Here is a 22,168-nt window from a genome sequence, read left to right as displayed (position 1 = left end):
TCTTTGAGATATAATGCAGCACACGGATATCTGCTAGCGATGATAATGCGATATTTTTCTAAAAAATATAGACGCCTTGTTGGAATTTGCCCCTGTGAAAGATAGTGTACTTAATTTGCTATTATTGCTAGGCCAAGATCTCAGTTTCTTCTCAGCGATTTGGCTTACAGTGAGTAATTGATTACACATTAAATATCTGAACTTATGTTAAAGCTTATCTATTCGTAGAATTAGCAACAACGGGTGATAATATAGTAGAGTATGTACGGTACTTCCAAGGAGGTTCACAGTAGGTACAGTGGTGGAAATCAGTATAAAGGCACTTGAGTTTTGCAGTATAACACGTACGTATTTATTCATATATCGCATTTCTGATAACTATGACGTAGTTTACTTAGGGATATCACATTGCACTAATGTTCCCACATGTAAAGTGAAAACATTGGATAGAAACAAACATAACTCTGTTGTGGGGGTGGAAATTGGTATAAATGCACTTGTGAAGCCACCTCAGACGGGCAGTAATGTAAGACTCGGTGTAAACAAATCACTGCAGTTGTATTGGAGAGACATGACCGTAGCATCTTTCGCCGGTACTCGCTACAATGGCTACGTGGAAAGCCTCTATCAAATGAAGAAAAAGCAAGCATTATGCTCTCCAATCGGCAAATCGCCAAGAAATTAGGACGTTCAAGTTGTGTTATATTTTGTGAAATTGGGCACAAAGTATGGACAAAATGGGAGGTATGGTCGGACAAGGAAGCTCTCCGAGCGCACTAAACGACTTAACTTGCACACAGCAAAGGTAAAAAAAAACCATGTTTGCTTCTCAAATAGTTACTGATTTGAAGTTGCCAGTCACTGCCAGACATGTAAGACAAATTTTGGCAGGAGACAATAACCTAGTCTTTAAGAAACGACTTAGTAAACCACCTCTAAAAGATAATCATAAGAAAGCCATAATGTCTTTTGCTGAAGAACACATGTCCTGAACCTCAAAGTGGGGTCAAGTGACATTTAGCGACGAGAAGAAATTTAATTTGGATGGACCAGATGGATTTCAGTATTACTGGCACAACCTCCGTACAGAGGACCAAGTTCGAATGAGTAGAAATTTTGGCGGCGGAACTGTGACGATCTGGGCGGCATTCTGTGCTCAAGGTACCTCAAACTTGGCATGGGTGCACTCCAGGATGAATTCTGACACCTACACAGAGATGCTGGAATTGGAGTTGGTTCGGATGTATGAAGGATTTGTTGATAACCTGATTTTTCAGCAAAATAATGCTGCAAATTCATGTCTGTACCAAATCGAAGAAGTGGTTTCTCAAGAAATGAATCACACTTCTGAACTGGCCATCAAGAAGTCCAGATTTAAACCCCGTAGAAAACCTATGGAGAATCATAGCAAGGTGAGTGCATCACAACGGAGACAGTTTGTGACTGTGGCTCAGCTAAAGAATGCGATTCGTGCAGAGTGGGCTCAATTTCTATGAAGGAATTAAATAGACTTGTTAAATCAATGCCAAAGGGAATCTTTCAAGTTATTAAGAACAATGGTGGTTCAACCAAGTACTAGAACTCTGTTGTAATGTGTTTTGTTATTGTTTCTTTATTTTATTATCTACAAAGATGCCTTTATATTAATTTCTACCCTAAAGACAGTAGGTTTTCACTCTTAATGTATTATTTGTAAAGCAAAATTATAAATTTAGTTTTGTATGGTTTTTTATAAGTTGTTAGTAAATATCTGTCAAGAAGTGTAAAACAAATGTACAAAATAAACGTAATTGCCACAAAACTCATACTGCCTTTATATTAATTTCCACCACTGTACTAAGGATAAGTACAAGACGGAGTCTGGTTCGTTACCGTGTTGGTCGCTCGTAAGCTAGCTGGTGGTTGGGCAGAAGGTCGGGCTGATCAGAACGAAGTTTGTTTGCGCCTGCCAGTCAGTGTAGCTAAACTTACACAGCTTTTTTAAAATTGTCTTGAAAAACAATAACAATTTATAAAAGTGCCAGGATGGATTGCATTGGTCTTCAAGTTCTCCTAAACGTACCTTAGATATTTGGGTATTTACTTACTTACTTACTTACAAATGGCTTTTAAGGAACCCGAAGGTTCATTGCCGCCCTCACATAAGCCCGCCAGCGGTCCCTATCCTGTGCAAGATTAATCCAGTCTCTATCATCATACCCCACCTCCCTCAGATCCATTTTAATATTATCCTCCCATCTACGTCTCGGCCTCCCTAAAGGTCTTTTTCCCTCCGGTCTCCCAACTAACACTCTATATGCATTTCTGGATTCGCCCATACGTGCTACATGCCCTGCCCATCTCAAACGTCTGGATTTAATGTTCCTAATTATGTCAGGTGAAGAATACAATGCGTGCAGTTCTGTGTTGTGTAACTTTCTCCATTCTCCTGTAACTTCATCCCGCTTAGCCCCAAATATTTTCCTTAGCACCTTATTCTCAAACACCCTGAACCTATGTTCCTCTCTCAGAGTGAGAGTCCAAGTTTCACAACCATACAGAAGAACCGGTAATATAACTGTTTTATAAATTCTAACTTTCAGATTTTTCGACAGCAGACTGGATGATAAGAGCTTCTCAACCGAATAATAACACGCATTTCCCATATTTATTCTGCGTTTAATTTCCTCCCGAGTGTCATTTATATTTGTTACTGTTGCTCCCAGATATTTGAATTTTTCCACCTCTTCGAAGGATAAATCTCCAATTTTTATATTTCCATTTCGTACAATATTCTGGTCACGAGACATAATCATATACTTTGTCTTTTCGGGATTTACTTCCAAACCGATCGCTCTACTTGCTTCAAGTAAAATTTCCGTGTTTTCCCTAATCGTTTGTGTATTTTCTCCTAACATATTCACGTCATCCGCATAGACAAGAAGCTGATGTAACCCGTTCAATTCCAAACCCTGCCTGTTATCCTGAACTTTCCTAATGGCATATTCTAGAGCGAAGTTAAAAAGTAAAGGTGATAGTGCATCTCCTTGCTTAAGCCCGCAGTGAATTGGAAAAGCATCAGATAGAAACTGACCTATACGGACTCTGCTGTACGTTTCACTGAGACACATTTTAATTAATCGAACTAGTTTCTTGGGAATACCAAATTCAATAAGAATATCATATAATACTTCCCTCTTAACCGAGTCATAAGCCTTTTTGAAATCTATGAATAACTGATGTACTGTACCCTTATACTCCCATTTTTTCTCCATTATCTGTCGAATACAAAAAATCTGATCAATAGTCGATCTATTACGCCGAAAACCGCACTGATGATCCCCAATAATTTCATCTACGTACGGAGTTAATCTTCTCAAAAGAATATTGGACAAAATTTTGTACGACGTCAACAAAAGTGATATTCCTCGAAAGTTACCACAGTTGGTTTTGTCCCCCTTTTTAAAAATAGGTACAATTATGGACTCCTTCCATTGTTCTGGTACAATTTCCTTTTCCCAAATAGCAAGTACAAGTTTATAAATTTCGCTATATAATGCACTCCCACCCTCTTGTATTAATTCTGCTGGAATTTGATCGATACCTGGAGACTTGTACTTTTTCAGATTTTCTATCGCAATTTCGACTTCTGTAAGCGTGGGTTCGGGTATAAATGGCTCAGCAGTTTGTATTTCAATTTCGTCCCGATCATTTCTATTTGGCCTATGTACATTTAGTAGTTGCGCAAAATAGTTTTTCCATCTGTTTAGGATTGATGGAGAGTCTGCAAGCAAGTCACCATTCTCATCCTTGATAACGTTTACCCTTGGCTGATATCCGTTCTTAAATTCCTTTATACCCTTATATAAATCTCGAATGTTTTTATTCTTACTATTTGTTTCTACCTCATTCAGTTTTTCCTTCAAGTAACCTCTCTTTTTATTCCTAAGTGTACGACTTGCTTCCCGTCTTTCATTGAAATAATCATCTCTCTTCTCCTCAACTGGATCCTGTAAGAATTTCAATTTTGCCTGTTTCCTTCTTTCTACTACCATGCAACAATCTTCATCAAACCACGGTTTCTTTTTCTTAGTTTCATAATAACCTATGCTCTGCTCAGCTGCAATTTTGATACTATCTCTGATATTTTCCCACACGCTATTAACATCTAATTCTTTCTCAACTTCGTCGGAACTTTCTAAAGTGGCAAACCTATTCGAAATTTCGACCTGATAATTTTGCTTAGCTTCCTCGTCCTTTAATTTCAAAATATTGAATTTAGTAATATTAACTTGTTGCTCTACTCGCTTGGCTACTGATAATCTTTCTCTTAATTCTCCAATCACCAAATAATGGTCAGAATTACAGTCTGCACCCCTGAAAGTTCGAATATCTACTATACTAGTATGTCTCCGTTTATCTATCAAGATGTGATCTATTTGGTTGTGTGTCAATCCATCTGGAGGTATTTTCAGTACGAAAATAACCACGTAAATAATTCCACTTTTCTGGAAAGCGTCATAACAAAAACCTTTCATTAAATCCAATATATTCATCCTAGTACACATAGAGTATTGATAGAATAATATAGGCCTATATTAACTGCCAAATGGTCAGTACCGTTAATTATATTGTTTCTAAAATCGTCACTTTCTGTAAAATATAAATTATTCATTTACAAACTTATTTATTTAATTTCATATCACCTCATTCTAGTGCCGAGATGAAGAAAGCATGGGGCTCTATCTCCATGCCCCCGAAGTGCCTTTATGGCATGTGAAGGAGCTACCTTTACCTTTATTAGTATCCATTTCAACTCCTCCTTCATCTCACATTTTCACAATAAGATATGAGCTTTCAAAATTTGTAAACATTAATTATCCTACCGAAAAATTGTTTTTAGAATTTAAAGTCTTGAAAATACATCAAATTTATATCAATGCATTATTAAATTTGATATATAAAAATCACACATATTTCAGATCATATACTCACAAAGGCATGAATACAATACGTTTGTTGGAACCCAAGTGTTTAACGAGTAGTGCTTTCAACCAAAGTACTAATATCTGCCCTAAAATTTATAACAAATTAATAAAGAAATACGCAAATTTCCAGCAGCTCCAACAGATCTCTAACAGCTTGAAATTTAAAAATGTATGTAAGCAATTTTTAGGGGAGTGCTAGAATGTTGTAAATTTACAATTTCTTTGTATTGTATTTTTCTGGCAATAAACATTATTATTATTATTATTATTATTATTATTATTATTATTATTATTATTATTATTATGAAATTAATCTTTCCCAATCCATTATACGCTTCGAAATGACGAGCAGTAGGCGTTTAGCACGTGGAAAAGTTCTACGGACGCATGCGCAGTAAAGACATTTAGGTGGTTGGTAGCTGGAAAGTGAGGTGATTCATTCTACGAGCTACCAACGGGCTAACTGGCTGCGTAGCAGTCAACCGACGAGCCCTCGTCTTGCACGTCTCCATTGCTTAACGTTCGGGCATTACTTCCGACTAGGTAACCGGTCAGGCTTCCAACTACCAACCAGGCTTCGTCTTGCACGTACCCTTAGGCTCACATATATTAGTAGGTACTTCAGTAAAGGTAAAAGGTAAAGGTATCTCCGTAATATGCCATGAAGGACTTGGGGGGCATGGAGGTAGAACCCCATGCTTTCCATGACCTCGGCACTAGAATGAGGTGGTGTAGTCGGCACCACGCTCTGACCGCCTTTTACCTCCGGGAAAGACTCAATTTTATAGGAGGCTGAGTGAACCTTGGGGCCGTTCTGAAAGTTTGGCAACGAGAAAAAATCCTGTCACCACCTTGGATCGAACCCCGGACCTTCCAGTATTCATAATAATATATTGTAGGGAAGGAAATGGAGCGCCTTCCCTGTATTGGCTGCTGTAACAAGGAAAGCCAGGTTGTGGACTACATATCATTCTTCTGCTAAAGAGTTAGAAACTGAGAAAGACAAGTGGCAAGAGAAGAATCACTTCAAAAACGATATGTAGTTTCATGCATATTTCTCCCAATTTCTGCCTCAGTGTCTGGGACTCTAATTTGAGTTTAACGCATTTTATCTTTTTGGGAGCACACTTTCATTTTGAGTGACCTAACGCATCTTTCATTAGCCTAAAACTTGTGGTTGTTCCAATAGAACCATACGCTAGGGTCCTACTGTAGTGAGTTTTTTTTTTACCTCTTGATTACACAACTTTTAACATTGTATCACTTCGGAAAACCTATTATCTGTCTTTCTCGTATTAAGGGAACTGGGTAGTGATACTGTGCGATTAAAAAATTTCAATACAAAAGTTTAGTTGAATATTTCTAGGCTTCTAGTGCTCAGAAAGGAATAAAAATTTCCAGGCTTATGCAATAAATCATTCTGAATTCAGTGTTATAAAAGACAACTAATTAGTTTCGTATCCAAGTGCAAAAGAAAGGCCCTAACTGATAACCTGTTTTCCAACTTTGCTAGGTGTACCTCATTCTTCAGGTGCACATTACTTGCTACTATCTTCACTCATATACCTTGTATTTTCTTAAGTTATCCAGTATTGTGTATTGTAAATTCCAAAGCAAAATTTAGTTAAATATTTCACCCCTAGTGAAACAGAAAAAAATATTGAATTTTGTTTAAAATTTTTTACAATTTTTTCAATGTATATACATTTTTTTCTCGTGTTATGTGTGTGACATTCTTAAAACCGTAGGTCTACAATGTAGAACACAGGCTGCAGAAAACACTGTAAAAATTTCATGTAAATTGATTCAGTAATTTCAGAGAAAAATGCGCTTAAGTTTGAAAATGTCAACTTATGGAAAACTGTATAAAAAAAAGAATGTATGAATTACATGCACCGCCAAATTTAAAGAGGTCATTTAAAAGGCTTATCTGCAGAAATACCCTCCACAATATTTATATTGTTTTAAAGACCAGTTTTGTAATTTATTTTAAAACACAAAATAAAAAATCGGATTTTTGACCCCTAATCACTACCTGGTTCCCTTAAATTTTACATTACCTCGTTAACATGTTTCAGCCTGTTATCGGTCATCTTCAGAACTGGTTGTTGTTGGTCTTGGTGCAAACAATACTTTGGGCGTAGCAAGCAGTTAAGTACGAGAAGCGAGCGAAAATATTGCATTTGTCCAGTAGTTCTAGCAGTGTGAAAAATGTTCCTTAAATAAATAATTTGCATGAATAGAAAGCTCTTTACTTGCTATTTAATTTACATATAGGTTTGTATTGTCTGGCTTTTGTAGGTGCTAAGCTATTGGCATTTAACAATGTTACTCACCAGTGTGACCTACATTTTGTGCCTAGCGCAGGCTTGTAGATCAACGTCATGCCGCTTTAAAAATAATTATAACAATCAACAAATATTTACCCATCGTTACACTTCTAATTACGTTTTTCTTAACATTAATATTATTTTCATTCATACTCTCGCTGGTAAAGTATTTATTTTATTTTTCTTTGTGCTAGAAAGAGTAAGTGAAAAAATAACAACGCTGAAATTCATCACAAAGAGGAAAAGAAATTGGTTGGGTCACTAACAAGAAGCTGGATACTGAAGGATGCACCGGAAGGAATGGCGAACCGCAGAAAAGTTCGAGGCAGAAGAAGATACCAGATCAGGCATGTCAAGCGATGCCCACAGGAGCAAGCGCGCGCTTTAGAGCCCTGAAGAGCCTGAGCGCTTTACAGCGGAAAGGAAAGAGACAGACGAAAGAGGTGGTATATGCCGCTTGGTCGAGCTATATTCAAGGATGGCCAGCACTGATTCAATAGATAAAGGGAAGAGAACTTATTAAAACTGTATCCATGGTAATTTTTAGATTTGCCTGAGAAGTATAAGTGCATTATAAGAATGTAAGTTTTAATTTTAATCCTCATTTTCCACAAGTTTGATTTTTTTATTCAAAAGAAGTATTTTCTCAACTTTTCGTATAGAAAGGTGAAAATTTCAGGTATAGGCCTATTTACTTAGTAGCCTTACAGAGTGTTTTCGTAAATCTAATATACCGTATATATGTATTACTGAAGATAGTGTGTTGAAAATTTTGAAAATATTCGTATGGAAATTATTTGTAAGGAAATGAATTAACAAAGCAACTACTGTTACATCATAAGAAAACGATACGTACCCATGTCTTGTAAAAATGTCAGCTCTATAGCTTCAGAAGATTTCGAGAAAATAATTTAATATTGTGATGATAGGAAGTTGCTCACAAATATCACCTTAAAAGCATAATGCGATAAGAGTTTTGTTATGTAATATTAGTTACACTTAAAACAGATACAGTACCTAGGTAACTTTGCTTTGTACTGTAATATTGTTTTGATTAGTTTATTGATTACTTTTGTAAGGCTAAAGATACCATCTATATAAATTCCAACTTATCATGTAATACTCAATCTCTTTCTTTGGAATATCACTTTCTTTATGAATGATGTGTTTCATCCACTTAATACAGTATAATATTATATTACTATGGAATTTAAGTGAATATTCCTTCTTAACTCTCTATTATGTTATTAAGATTTAAAACAAAAGTGCAATATTAAGAAATCAGTGTAGATAATAGTAAACAGAAAGAAGCCATATAAAAATAACGACATAAAATTTCACGTTTCGTTTGAAGTTTCTGCACCACTGTTTTCTTAATCCAACAGCTTGCTTATTCATATACACAACCCTTCCTCTTTCCATACTTAGCGCTTGCTGCCCGCGCACGACGTCAAGGTCAGAAAAATGCGCTTGCTTTGACAACACTGTATCAGATGATAGACGATATTAAGATATATGCGGAGACTATGAGGAAAATGGAAAATAGGAAAGTTTGGAGAATGCTGACAATGCTGGGGTTGTAGTGAAATGCCTGCCCTTGGGCAGAAAATTGTAATATACTACACAGCGTCTCAGCGAAGTTTGTGTCAGCCCCAAGCAACCCTGGCTGTCCGCACGAAACCAGGTTTGGTTGATGTTATGTTGCCACTTATTTATTAAAGGCGCACGGATAGCACAAACATCGTTGAGACGCTCTTTGCTTTTCATATTAATGTCCTGAATAGCATTAACATTATTCAACATTTTGAACAGCGCCATGAAGATAAATATTATGTACATCTTGATTACATAACTTTTAACACCGTATCACTTCGGAATATGTATGATAAGAACTTTCTTGTGTTAAATTTTTAACGTACCTTGTTAACATGTTTCGACCTATTTTCGGTCATCTTCAGAACTGGTCGTTGATGATCTTGGCGCCTCTTGTTTCCTGTGTGGGTGCGTTCGTAGTGTAGAGTCAAAGAGTGTATGTGTTTTGAAATTGAGTTGTGTGTTGAGAATATCGTTGGGGTGTGTTTTCGTGTGTCTGTATATTTCATATTGTTCTAGTGTGTTCAGCTTCTGGTTTTTTGGTTGGATGTGCAGTATTTCCATGTCTGTGTTGATGCCTCTGTAGGTGTGGTTAGCATTTGTGATGTGTTCTGCGTATGTGGAAGTGTTTTGTAATTTTGTTTTGGCTGTGATGTGTTCTATGTAACGTGTTTGAAATGATCTGCCTGTCTGTCCTATGTAGAAGTTGTTGCAGGTGTTACATTTGAGTTTGTATACGCCTGTGTGGTTGAATTTGTTTGTTTGTGTTGTTTGTGTGTTGAGATGTTTTTGTAGAATGTTATTTGTTCTGTATGCCATGTTGTAATTTAATTTCTTGAATGAGGTTGCAATTTTATGTGTGTTTTTGTTTTCGTATGTTAGTGTGATGTATTTTTTGTGTTCTTGTGTTTGTGTTGTAATCTTCTGTTTTTTGTGGTTTTGTTTTGTCTTACGTATTATGTTGTCTATTATGTTAGGGTTGTATCCGTTTTCTTGTGCTATGTATTTGATTGTGTTTAGCTCTTCGTTGTAATCCTGTTGGTTCATTGGTATGTTGAGTAGTCTGTGTACCATTGTTCGGAATGCAGCTTGTTTGTGTTGTGTGGGGTGGTTAGATGTGTTGTGTGTTGTGTGCTGTTGTTGTTGTTGTTGTTGTGGGTTTTCTTTATACTTTGAATGTGTGTTTGTTGTCTACTTTTGTTATGGTGATATCTAGAAAATTTATGGATGTGTTGTTTTCAATTTCTAATGTGTAGTGAAATATTATGTCTTAATGTTAATTTTCGTTAGTTTAATAGAGAATCATGGTCCGAGAAATGTAATACTTTGGGAATGAGATCGTAGTAGTCTACTCTAGAAAGCATAATTTAATGGACATTGCTGTTCATGTGAAAAATGCAGAACAGAAATTCAAATACTGGAATACAAGGTAGCGTCATGTCTTGAACACGCGACACTCTGAACACACTGGATAGCAGAGTGAAGTACAACTGAGACAATTGGAATTAACGAAACCGTTAGTCTACCGTTTCCTTCTCCCTTTATAATAGGGTCATTCCATGTCAACTGGTCTTGTATCTAAAACAATTGTTTTCCATTTAAAAAATCTATTTATTTATGTTAAAATAGGCAACATGATCCAGGAGACTTGGTTATATAGCATTTTAAAATAAAAATCTACATGTTAGCATAAACAGCACAGTTGAACTTTGTTAACTGATTCATAATTTCAATCGTGCTTTCGTTTTCTATGTTGGCTAAAGTGGGAGTTTATGGATCTGGCCAAGGAACACAGATGTATCTACAGTGGAACTCCACAAATAGACACAGCAATGGTCCGTGTGCGAGACGAGGTACGAACTCTGTCTTTCTACGGAGTACTGCGGACATTGGTAAACATAAGGGCTGTACAATGTTTTTATGGCGTGCGGACCGAAACATAAATAATTAACGTACATATTTTTAATAATATATTGTAGTATATGCAAAATATATAACAAAATAACTTCGTGATTAAGTATAATATATACGTATACATTTGAAACTTCTGGAGGAAAAACTCTCTAAATGTATCTACATACAGGGCTTTCATTTCAAAACTTCCCACTCTAATTAACTAGTTATTTAAATTGAATTCAATTTAAACAAAAAAAAAAACAGTAAATTTAGATATTGAGAGAGAAGTCTTAAACCAGACTTAATTGCATTTTAGATTTCACCTCTCACCCCCAGCCACCCCCACTTTGAAATTTCAAATGGCACCCCTATATTTTTATGCTTAAATATGAAGGAGCGTTCAATTGTTTATACTGCACATTCATTTGTTTTCGCCTGGCAACCTGGATTGGTGTTATTGTTGATTAGAGCCGAAGAGAATAAAGCTACAAAAACTTATTGAGCATTTCTTGTAATAGTTGTGTGTATTAAATTATTTTAAAATGTTGTATACCCTTCAAGAGAGAACATAAATCATCCTTATTGATAAAATTTAGGAAATTACACAAAATAAGCTGAGTTTTCATCCTACAATCAACTGATACCGTAAACTGGGGTAAAGAGGATCACATGTGGTAAAGTGGATCATATGTGTATTGCCTAGATAAGTCAGCGCCACATGGATCACACTTGCAAAGAAAACCTTTCTTCTATAAATGCCACTAAAAATAGTTTTCATTGCATGTGTGATCCATGTGGCGCTGACTTATCTAACAATACACATATGATCCACTTTACCACATGTGATCCTCTTTACCCCAGTTTACGGTAATAATAAAGCTTCTTATAATCACTACAGACTACCTGGTATTTAGATGAATTTTGTTTTATCCCATGCACTGTTCTGATCGAAATGTCAAATTCTTGAGCGATGGCTCTGATTGATTCACCCTTTTTTAACCGTTCCAATATTTGTAACTTCTGCTTCAACATAAGTACACATTCTTTGTTCCCTGCCTTGCTGCCAACGTGTACGAGTATCTGCACACTACTGCACTGGTTCAACTGGTTAGCCCTGTGCAGCACGGGACAGGATGCGTTGACTTACCTTGAATCGTGAAGTATACGAGAGTGAGCGTCTATTTGTTGAGTTCCACTGTATGTAGAAAGCCTCTATCGTAGTTAAAAAAGTGAAACATAACGAGTGTAATAAATAAACATGGAGAGTTTCTTTTTTTTTTTTTGAAAATGATTAATTTTCACAGTAAAATCAAACAGTAAAACTTTGCGATTGCATTTATTTCCTTTTCTATCTTTAATTAGTTCTATTTTCGGATGTTTGGCCAAAAAATAACAAAATAATTGAATTTATAATTTTGTCACACCCGTAACGTTATAACTGTAACATGTTATAAATATTCTGTATGTCCTTGGTCAAACACAAATCCAAGTTTGAAAAATGTAGGCTAATCTTGTTTTAAAAATTTTAAAGATCCAGAAAAAAAAGACCCTACTCTTTCAGAACTTACCAATTAGCAGAGTTACTGAATGAACTACATGAATGCGCAATGCCAATGGAAAATGTTGTCACATCCGTAACATTTAGTCTTCCTCCTCCCTCTTTTCTTAGACAAAAGATAAGGATTTCAGAATTATGGATCAACAACTAGCTAACTAGAGGTATATGCCATAGGTTTTCCAACTACCTACAAGATAAGATATTAATAATTTCAGGTCTTTTAGTCAATGTAACTAAACATTTGCCACACACGTAGCAATGAAATGATCCAATAGTAACCTAATTTTAAAAAGAAATGTTCTTTAAAATTTACAGCTCTTAACAGAGTTTACAAAGAACGAGATACAGAGTGCGCTTTCGTCCCATCGCAGATACACAGTAGGCCTACCTTATCGATGTACCAGAATATCGATATTTATAGAAAATACCACTACAAAATAAAAATGTTTGTTCAGAACCATAACACTTAACAATTGGTTCCGAGAATGTCTTAAATAGGCCTCCTCTTCTAGGTTTCGCCTTGTGTGTTAAAGTTCGTCTTTCTCCAAAGAGTGTGGGTATTTGTCTTTCACGGGCAGTGAGTCCCATAGTTCAACCCGCTCCTTGAAGAGCCCTTGGCCCACGTGCAAGCCCTCGGCGTCCAGACGCGCGTATTCCAGCACGTCCGGCGAAGAAACAGGCTTCCATGTCGGAGTAGGATCTCTGTCGATAGGAAAATTAATTGCACTTTATTTCATGAAGTCTAATCCGGGTACTGATTGAGTTTCCTCTTTATAATGCGTTTTAATTTCCTTAGATTGTTTAAAAGAGAGGTTGGAACTTCATATGTGACGCTAATAAGGCATCACTTATGAGGCAACTAAGTCAGAAGATAATGGAGTAGGCTAGCCACTTCGTTTCCTCCTCCATTGCATACACATCAGTGACTAGTAAAATATTTTACTAATCAGACTTTTAGGAATTAATTGCAATTGTATTTGAACAGAGTTTTAAGTTAAGGTACAATAACTTAGACGTTTCATAACAATATAATACCACGACAGTATCGCTTAAGACTTGGAAGAGTCTCCGTTATACTCAGGTATTCGAATTATGATCTGGGAGAGTCTCCGTTATAATCAGGTATCCCATTACGATCTGGAAAATTCTCCGTTATACTCAGGTATTCGAATTATGATCTGGGAGAGTCTCCGTTATAATCAGGTATCCCATTACGATCTGGAAAATTCTCCGTTATACTCAGGTATTCGAATTAGGATCTAGAAGAGTCTCCGTTATAATCAGGTATCCCATTACGATCTGGAAAATTCTCCGTTATACTCAGGTATTCGAATTATGATCTGGGAGTGTCTCCGTTATAATCAGGTATCCCATTACGATCTGGAAAATTCTCCGTTATACTCAGGTATTCGAATTATGATCTGGGAGAGTCTCCGTTATAATCAGGTATCCCATTACGATCTGGAAAATTCTCCGTTATACTCAGATATTCGAATTATGATCTGGGAGAGTCTCCGTTATAATCAGGTATCCCATTACGATCTGGAAGATTCTCCGTTATACTCAGGTATTCGAATTAGGATCAGGAAGAGTCTCCGTTATACTCAGGTAACCAATTACGATCTGGAAGATTATCCGTTATACTCACGCATTCGAATTAGGATCTGGAAGAGTCTCCGTTATACTCAGGTAACCAATTATGATCTGGAAGAGTCTCCGTTATACTCAGGTAACCAATTATGATCTGGAAGAGTCTCCGTTATACTCAGGTAACCAATTACGATGTGGAAGATTCTCCGTTATACTCAAGCATTCGAATTAGGATCTGGAAGAGTCTCCGTTATACTCAGGTAACCAATTATGATCTGGAAGAGTCTCCGTTATACTCAGGTAACCAATTACGATCTGGAAGATTCTCCGTTATACTCAGGCATTCGAATTAGGATCTGGAAGAGTCTCCGTTATACTCAGGTAACCAATTACGATCTGGAAGATTCTCCGTTATACTCAGGCATTCGAATTAGGATCTGGAAGAGTCTCCGTTATACTCAGGTAACCAATTACGATCTGGAAGATTCTCCGTTATACTCAGGCATTCGAATTAGGATCTGGAAGATTCTCCGTTATACTCAGGCATTCGAATTAGGATCTGGAAGATTCCCCGTTATACTCAGGCATTCGAATTAGGATCTGGAAGAGTCTCCGTTATACTCAGGTATCCCAATACAATCTAGGAGGGTCTCGTTATACTCAGGATCCCATTATGACCTGGAAGAGTCCGTTATAGTGAGGCACCCCAAAGATGTTTCCAAGTATAAAGGACCTGAATAGATTATTTATTCAAGTTGAGGTGAGTAATGATACCTTCATTCATGATGGAACGTATTAGTAAATACGAAATATCGAAAACACTAAATTCCAGCACGCAGTAGGAAACCCCGAATTATTCTTGACAGTTTACTATGATTAGAATTTTAAGTTTTTCTCTTTTCAGACAATATCAATTTTACACATTACGGCCTCAGATAGAAGTCCGATGTTATGGAGCCAGTAAGGTACAAGACACAATGACAAAAGATGAACATGTATATTCAGGACGGAATTTCACCGTGAACATCCGAAGAGTTAAAAGACTTGGTCAAGAAAAATAAGAATTGTCTTTTTGAGGAAATAAGACAATATGTATGTTTGTTCTTTGGCAATGTCATGTTCTGAGTTGCCTTCAGATGGTTACAGTCTATATGTTATCATGTTTTCCACTGGCTTCAAGATTAACGGTTTCAAATTCGACATAGGGAGATGGAATTTTAAAGATGATGAAACCCTCACGAAGGTTTTCTTCGTAAAATAAGTAAAGTCACGTATCCGGAGTTATACAATTACGACATTTAATAGAATTTAGTCTGTACATCAAGCTAAAATTATACAACTCAACTTTCTACTTAGAGGATTGATGTGACAGCAGTTTTTGTAAGACTTCAGCCTATTATGAAGCTTCAATAAAGACAGAAAATTATGGATCTCTATTATCGTGGCGAAATTTGAGTTTTTTTTAAGATATGAAAATATACGCAAAAATAACAGAACAATATTATGAACAGAGCTCGGAACTTGGGGACTTGTGTGTCGTGTGCATGAGTAAGGTTACAGGTACAACGTACACAAAGCTCAGGGATAGTCGTATGTACTAAGAAAGTGGCCACAACTAATGACAGGAAGACGGACGAAGAAACTGTTATGTCGAAGCCAATGACATTCAGAGAATTAAAGGTAAACGGTCTGTTTGAGGAATTAGAAAATACCTGTTATTTCGAATGGGTATTATAGAAGTTTGAAAATACATTTTGTTTTAAATTTAAGATATAGAATTTCGTGGAGAATTCGGAAGAGATACATTATTTTTTTCGAATGGAGAGTTTATATTTTGTAAATTGTGCCACACACAAACTAGAGGCTGGAAACGAAATTCATTGAAAGGCATTGCAGTCCCTCAAATTGTAGAAAAATCTATCCATAGACATGGATCGAAACGTAGAGGGGCTTGCCCTAGTAGTGACACACTAATTGAAAACTATTTTCGAGAAAAATTTAGGATATACTTATCTTTCTCAGATACGAGAACTGCTGAAAATCGAAGAGAAAACAGTGACAGTGAAAACATTCAGTATTTGAAGTTTACTACCGAAAAATCTTCGAATGCAGGTAGTCGTACACTGTAATAAAATGTACACAGCAGAACAGTAAATTTGATATTTTTCTCATGTTTATTTTTATTATATATATATATATATATATATATATATATGCTATGAAATTACGTGTTTCAACCTACCATAATATTATCAATATGTTGCTGGAGCCAGAAACCACTTTTGTAGCAGACCTGACAGTACCTCCGTGCTGGATGCGGGAATATGTTGACATTGAAGTCCGGTCGCTTAGTCACTTGCAAAGACAAAAGTCCCCAAGTTCCGAGCTTTGATTATGAATATTAAGTATTAAATTACGTTATACACTGTTCTATAGCCTACTGATAAAGACTGGAAGATTCGAAATAATGACTTTATACGATATTCCAGTGTTAGATATAGGCCCACTTACCCTCTTATAGCGAAGTTTGTCCACAGTGTCACCATTAAGTCCACCATATGCTCATCTGAATCAGTTCCTTCCGAGTTCGGAAATGAGAAGTCTTGAGGGAACAGATATATTCCGTCATCAAAATGAGCAACTCCTGAAATGCATACAAATTTAAATAATTATAAAAGTGTATTTTCATTTTTATAAAGAACTTGGTCATAAATACCATAAAGATATATTAATGCTGTTACAATTGTTCAACTTAAGGGGAGAGGATGGTATTTTTTAAAACTTTTTTCCTATTTGGTGTAAAATATTATTTTTCTATGTAGAGAGCTCATAGCTGTAGGAACTCAACCAAATATAAATGTTTTGAAAAAAAAAATTTTTGGGGGGGGCCAAAATTTTGAAAAAATATACCCAATGCAGGATTGTACTAAAACCGATATATCTAAACCATTTTTAAAGCTAGATTCAAACTTTTTTGCAATGTATTTGCAAAAGCATGTTCTACAAACTGTCTGTACCAGAATTTTGATATTAGTCCTTACGTTTGTAAAATAAACAATTAAAATTTAATAACAATTTTCTGATTTCCTTTCTTGCAAACAAACGGACGTAATTTTAAAATGAAATCAATTAACAAAATTCTGTTACAGAGAAACGTTTCCTAATAGTCTAAAGAATGTGTGTTCTAAATTTCATGCATGTATCTTTGATAGTTCAGAAATTATATCCATTTTTTGTCTGCCAACGTAGCAAAAAAGAATGAAGTTACTGGAAACCGATAAAAGTGGGCGTGTGATTTAAAAATCCATAGCGCAGGAAGTTTAAAACATCCGATAAGGGCACAAATACCCACAAAATGTTATGCAATGCATTCCACACATATCAAAAGGTATTTTAAAGAATATATATATATATATATATATATATATATATATATATATATATATATATATATATATATATATATTTTTTAATTTAATTTACCGGAAACAACAATAAAAGTGGGCGAGTGATTTAAAAATCCATAACGCAGGAAGTTAAAAAATGGTGACTCAACATCCGATAAGGGCACAAATACCCACAAAATGTTATGATACGCATTCCACACATAATCACAGGGTATTTTAAAGAAAAAAAATTTTTTTTTTAAGTTTACTCACTTTTCACAAAAAAATACCACCCTCTCCCCTTAAAGAACCCTGTACAAGATAGAAACTTCCGAGCAAAAATTTGTTGGCCATTTCTCACCCACGTTTAGTTTAGACTTCTTTAGTTTAGGTGTATGACTCGTTAAACAAACCACCACTACTACTACTACTGGCGTCCCTGCCACCTATACCACCACCACTATTAACTTAACCCATTGAGCTCTCCATTACTGATTTTAAAACCAGTTAACATGTAAAAACCTACTTTGTATGGCATGCATCAGTGACTGAAATGCCTATGAATCTATCGGCTTGATGAGGATATACAGGGACATCACTTTATTTTTACCAACATTTTTGACATTAACTTGGCTATACTCGGAAACATTGTTACCCCCTTCCATTACAGGAGTCTGGTGTTACTAGTGCAATATGTAAACAAATCATTTTACTAGCTATAGGAGGAGATACAAGTAGCGTATCCTTTTATGTTACAGGGAAATACGATATTAGGATTTTCAGTTTGATCATTACTTTTACGGTATTTTATCAAAATACAGTAGAGTAATAACATTTTTTTTTCACAAACTCAACTCTTCAGGCGGTTTTAATAATTATATAATGGCTACTTTACTCAGCATATTACCGTACTTTCTGTAACTCTAATCTTCACTTCTGCTCAGTCCACACAGATAAAGTTATTGTCATGCTACACACCGTACCTGTGCGAAATAAGCAGGGGGGGGGGTATTTAAGGAGATCGCGAAAATAACGACATAATAGATATACGATAAATTGTTACCAATTTTTTACGAATTAAGTGATTCTGATTAATAATATACGGATAAAACAATCACGACAAATCGCGAAATAAAGTTCTAATAGCGAAATATGAACACATTCGCCAATTATTATTATTGTGTCGTTTTATAGCGAATTTCATATTCTGAGTTCTTTTTTCGGACATTATTTTCATTTGAATTTGTTGCACATTCAAGTAGGCTACATTACATGGCATTCCAGGTGTTCTGATTACATTAGTGAACTCAAAAGACGGAGAATTCAACATTTCACTAATAATTTGAAAGTGTTAATTTGAGGGCTGCAATTTTTTTTTTTTTTTTTTTTTCGTTTTTAATGAATGTCTCAATCCAACAAATATTGTCTATTGGCCATACTGCACCCTTACCAGAATCCAATGAACCTTTAATGTTAATTATTTGGAAAGTAATATTCATACTGAGTTAATACTCCAATTTCAAAATAATTGTATCTTCCAAAATTTCCATTAATATCCAACAAGAGTACAAATCAATCTTCAACTATATCCGCCGACACCAATATTAAAAAACACAAATGATAAAATTAATCTCCATAAATACCTGCCCATGGAAATAAGCTTCTGTAATATAGGCTCTTCCTTCTATGGAAAACGCAACCATATTTCTGAAACACACTATACTCTGTACTGTTTACTTCACTGCTTGCAGACTTCGAATGCAACAGCGGCCGTAAGTTCGTGTGGCTGACGGGAGCAAGAACATTAGTGAAATGGGTGGGAGTCAAGTACATTCAGAAACGCAGGTACAATAAAAATACAAGTAAAAATAAAGTGATGTCCCGGTAGATTTTTTTATGTTTTATTTAACGACGCTCGCAACTACAGAGGTTATATCAGCGTCGCCGGATGTGTCGGAATTTTGTCCCGCAGGAGTTCTGGTCCCGGTAGAAGCAGTATGTATGTACTCACCATGGAATATGTCAGGATCGCCGAAAATCGAGTTGAAGCTCTTCGAGCCGAGGTAGTCGAATTCATAATAATAGACTTTAGCTCCTCTCTTGGAATGCAGCTTCACTGCTGTGTTGGTGTAGATGTTGAACATTAGATCTGATAAAAACTGTTGGCAGAGAGTTCATAGTAAAGAAAGTGAGATATGAAGAGTGAAGATCGCCGAAGTAGGGTAAAGTTGCCTAATATCGTGATACACCTAATTCCGTGATATATTTTTCCACTGAATATCACGGGATTGGGTATCTTGCTAGGAAGTTCACCGATGTCTCAAAAGTAGGTGAAATATCCACCTTATGAGAAAGATGTCTGGCGCTATGATCGAACGGCAAAGCATTGACTGACATTCAGTTTAAAAAGGTATCACGGAATTAGGTGTATCACGACATTAGGTTCCTATTGTGAAGGAGTTAGACAAGGGTGCAATCTATTGCCCACTCTTTTTAATATATATATATATATATATATATATATATATATATATATATATATATATATATATTGACGACATTATGAAACAGTGGAAAATGTTAACACACAAAGGCCTTAGATTGAATAATGATACAAGTATTAACAACTTAATTTTCGCTGACGATTTAGTCTTACTACATTATGATGAAGATTTATTGCAACTGGCTGCCCATAAATGAAATGAAATATGTAAAGATTATAATCTCAAAATTTCGATAAATAAAACAAAGGTGATGGCTTTTAGTGGAAAAAACCCACTACGCGCAAAAATAATCATTGATGACCAAATGATTGAACAAGTATCCCACTATAAATATTTAGGATGTGATATTAGCTATGGATATGATAAGGATATTGAATATAAAATCAATCAGTTCCAAGCTATTTGTGGCACAATAAATAGAACGTTGAATAATAAAGCCTACAAACAAACAAAATTAAAATTCTATAAAACAATGGCAGTTCCTGCCCTCCTATATGGGAGTGAATCTTGGATTACCACTACTAAACATGAAAGTAAAATCCAGGCAGCTGAGATGAAGTTTTTAAGGAGAGTAAAGGGGTGTACTAGAATGGACCAGATAAGAAACGAGGATATCCGTGAAGAACTGCAAATCTACTCCATAAAAGAAAAGATAACTAACAATAAGGAACAATGGAAAGAACATATAGAAAGAATGGCAGAGAGTAGATTACCAAAGAGAATACAAAACTACTTCCCAAGAGGAAGAAAAGATGTTGGACGTCCTCGGAAGAGATGGTCCTAGATCTATTAGTGAAGACGGAACAGGCAATTAATGCCTAAACCAGGAAGTGAAGAAGAAGAAGAAGATGACATTAGGTAACTTTACCATATACATTTAAAGACAGAATAAAACAATATTAAATATCTATGCAATGCAAATACACGCTGTGAAGCTATGTAGGACAATATCCTGAAATGAGCAACAAATGTAACGATATTATACATCTTGATTACACAACTTTTAACACTGTATCACTTCGGAATATGTATGATAAGATTTTCTTGTGTTAAATTCTAACGTACCTTCTTTACATGTTTCGAACTATTTATGGGTCATCCTCAGAACTGGTCGTTGTTGATCTTGGCGCTTCTTGTTCTGTTTCCTGTGAGGGTGCGTTCGTGTGGTATAGTGTAGAGTCAAAGAGTGTGTGTGTTTTGAAATTGAGTTGTGTGTTGAGAATTTCTTTGGGGTGTGTTTTCGTGTGTCTGTATATTTCATATTGTTCTAGTGTGTTTAGTTTCTGGCTTTTTGGTTGGATGTGTAGTATTTCCATGTCTGTGTTCATGTCTCTGTAGGTGTGGTTAGCTGGATTATAACGATTACAACGAAGAGCTAAACACAATAAAATACATAGATCAAGAAAACGGATACAACCCTAACATAATAGGCAACATAATACGTAAGACAAAACATAATCACAAAAAATATAAGAATACAACACAAACACAAGATCACAAAAAATACATCACACTAACATACGAAAACAAAAACACACAAAAAAATTGCAAACTCATTCAAGAAATTAAATTACAACATCGCATACAGAATAAATAACATCTCAACACACAAACAACACAAACAAACAAATACAACCACACAGGCGTATACAAACTCAAATGTAACACCTGCAACAACTTCTACATAGGACACACAGGCAGATCATTTCAAACACGTTACAAAGAACACATCACAGTCATAACAAAATTACAAAACATCTCCACATATGCAGAACACATCACAAATGCTAACCACATATACAGAGACATCAACATAGATATGGAAATACTGCACATCCAACCAAAAAGCCAGAAACTCAACACACTAGAACAATATGAAATATACAGACACACAAAAACACACCCCAACGAAATTCTCAACACACAACTCAACTTCAAAACACATACACTCTTTGACTCTACACTATACCACACGAACGCACCCTCACAGGAAACAGAACAAGAGGCGCCAAGACCAACAACGACCAGTTCTGAGGATGACCCATAAATATATCGAAACATGTAAACAAGGCATGTTAGAATTTAACACAAGAAAGTCTTATCATACATGTTCTGAATTAACGATATTAATTAAAAAACACATTTTAATTTTATTTCTTCCTACGTCAGCTTTTTGTTAACATTACGTTTTAGTCGTAACCACATAAAAAATTGAAGTCTTAAAAAATGTTGAACTCATATAATTCAGGCGCCATATAAAATTTTTTAGTCACCATGGCTACTGGCGCTCGGAATTCGTCTATCCTTGATTTTTACAATAAATAAAACGCATCTAGATCACTGC

At 35.6% G+C, this 22,168-nt stretch overlaps 1 protein-coding gene across 1 annotated transcript in view; it reads right to left on the bottom strand.

Moving 5' to 3' along the window:
* Positions 1 to 12,052: 12,052 nt before the first annotated feature.
* Positions 12,053 to 22,168, bottom strand: part of LOC138709529 (juvenile hormone esterase-like) — a 55,299-nt gene continuing 45,183 nt past the window's right edge. The window contains exons 8-10 of the mRNA XM_069840354.1: positions 19,332 to 19,479; positions 16,446 to 16,578; positions 12,053 to 13,046 (exon numbers count right to left, since the gene is read on the bottom strand). Coding sequence (XP_069696455.1) covers positions 12,872 to 13,046; positions 16,446 to 16,578; positions 19,332 to 19,479 — 456 coding nt within the window. The 3' untranslated portion in view covers positions 12,053 to 12,871. The remainder of the gene's footprint in view (positions 13,047 to 16,445; positions 16,579 to 19,331; positions 19,480 to 22,168) is intronic.

The sequence above is a fragment of the Periplaneta americana genome, chromosome 11 (genome assembly GCF_040183065.1).
Source record: "Periplaneta americana isolate PAMFEO1 chromosome 11, P.americana_PAMFEO1_priV1, whole genome shotgun sequence".
In the NCBI taxonomy this organism is placed as follows: domain Eukaryota; kingdom Metazoa; phylum Arthropoda; class Insecta; order Blattodea; family Blattidae; genus Periplaneta; species Periplaneta americana.
Note: the sequence above shows the minus strand (reverse complement) of the source record. Positions and strands in the feature narration are given on the sequence as shown.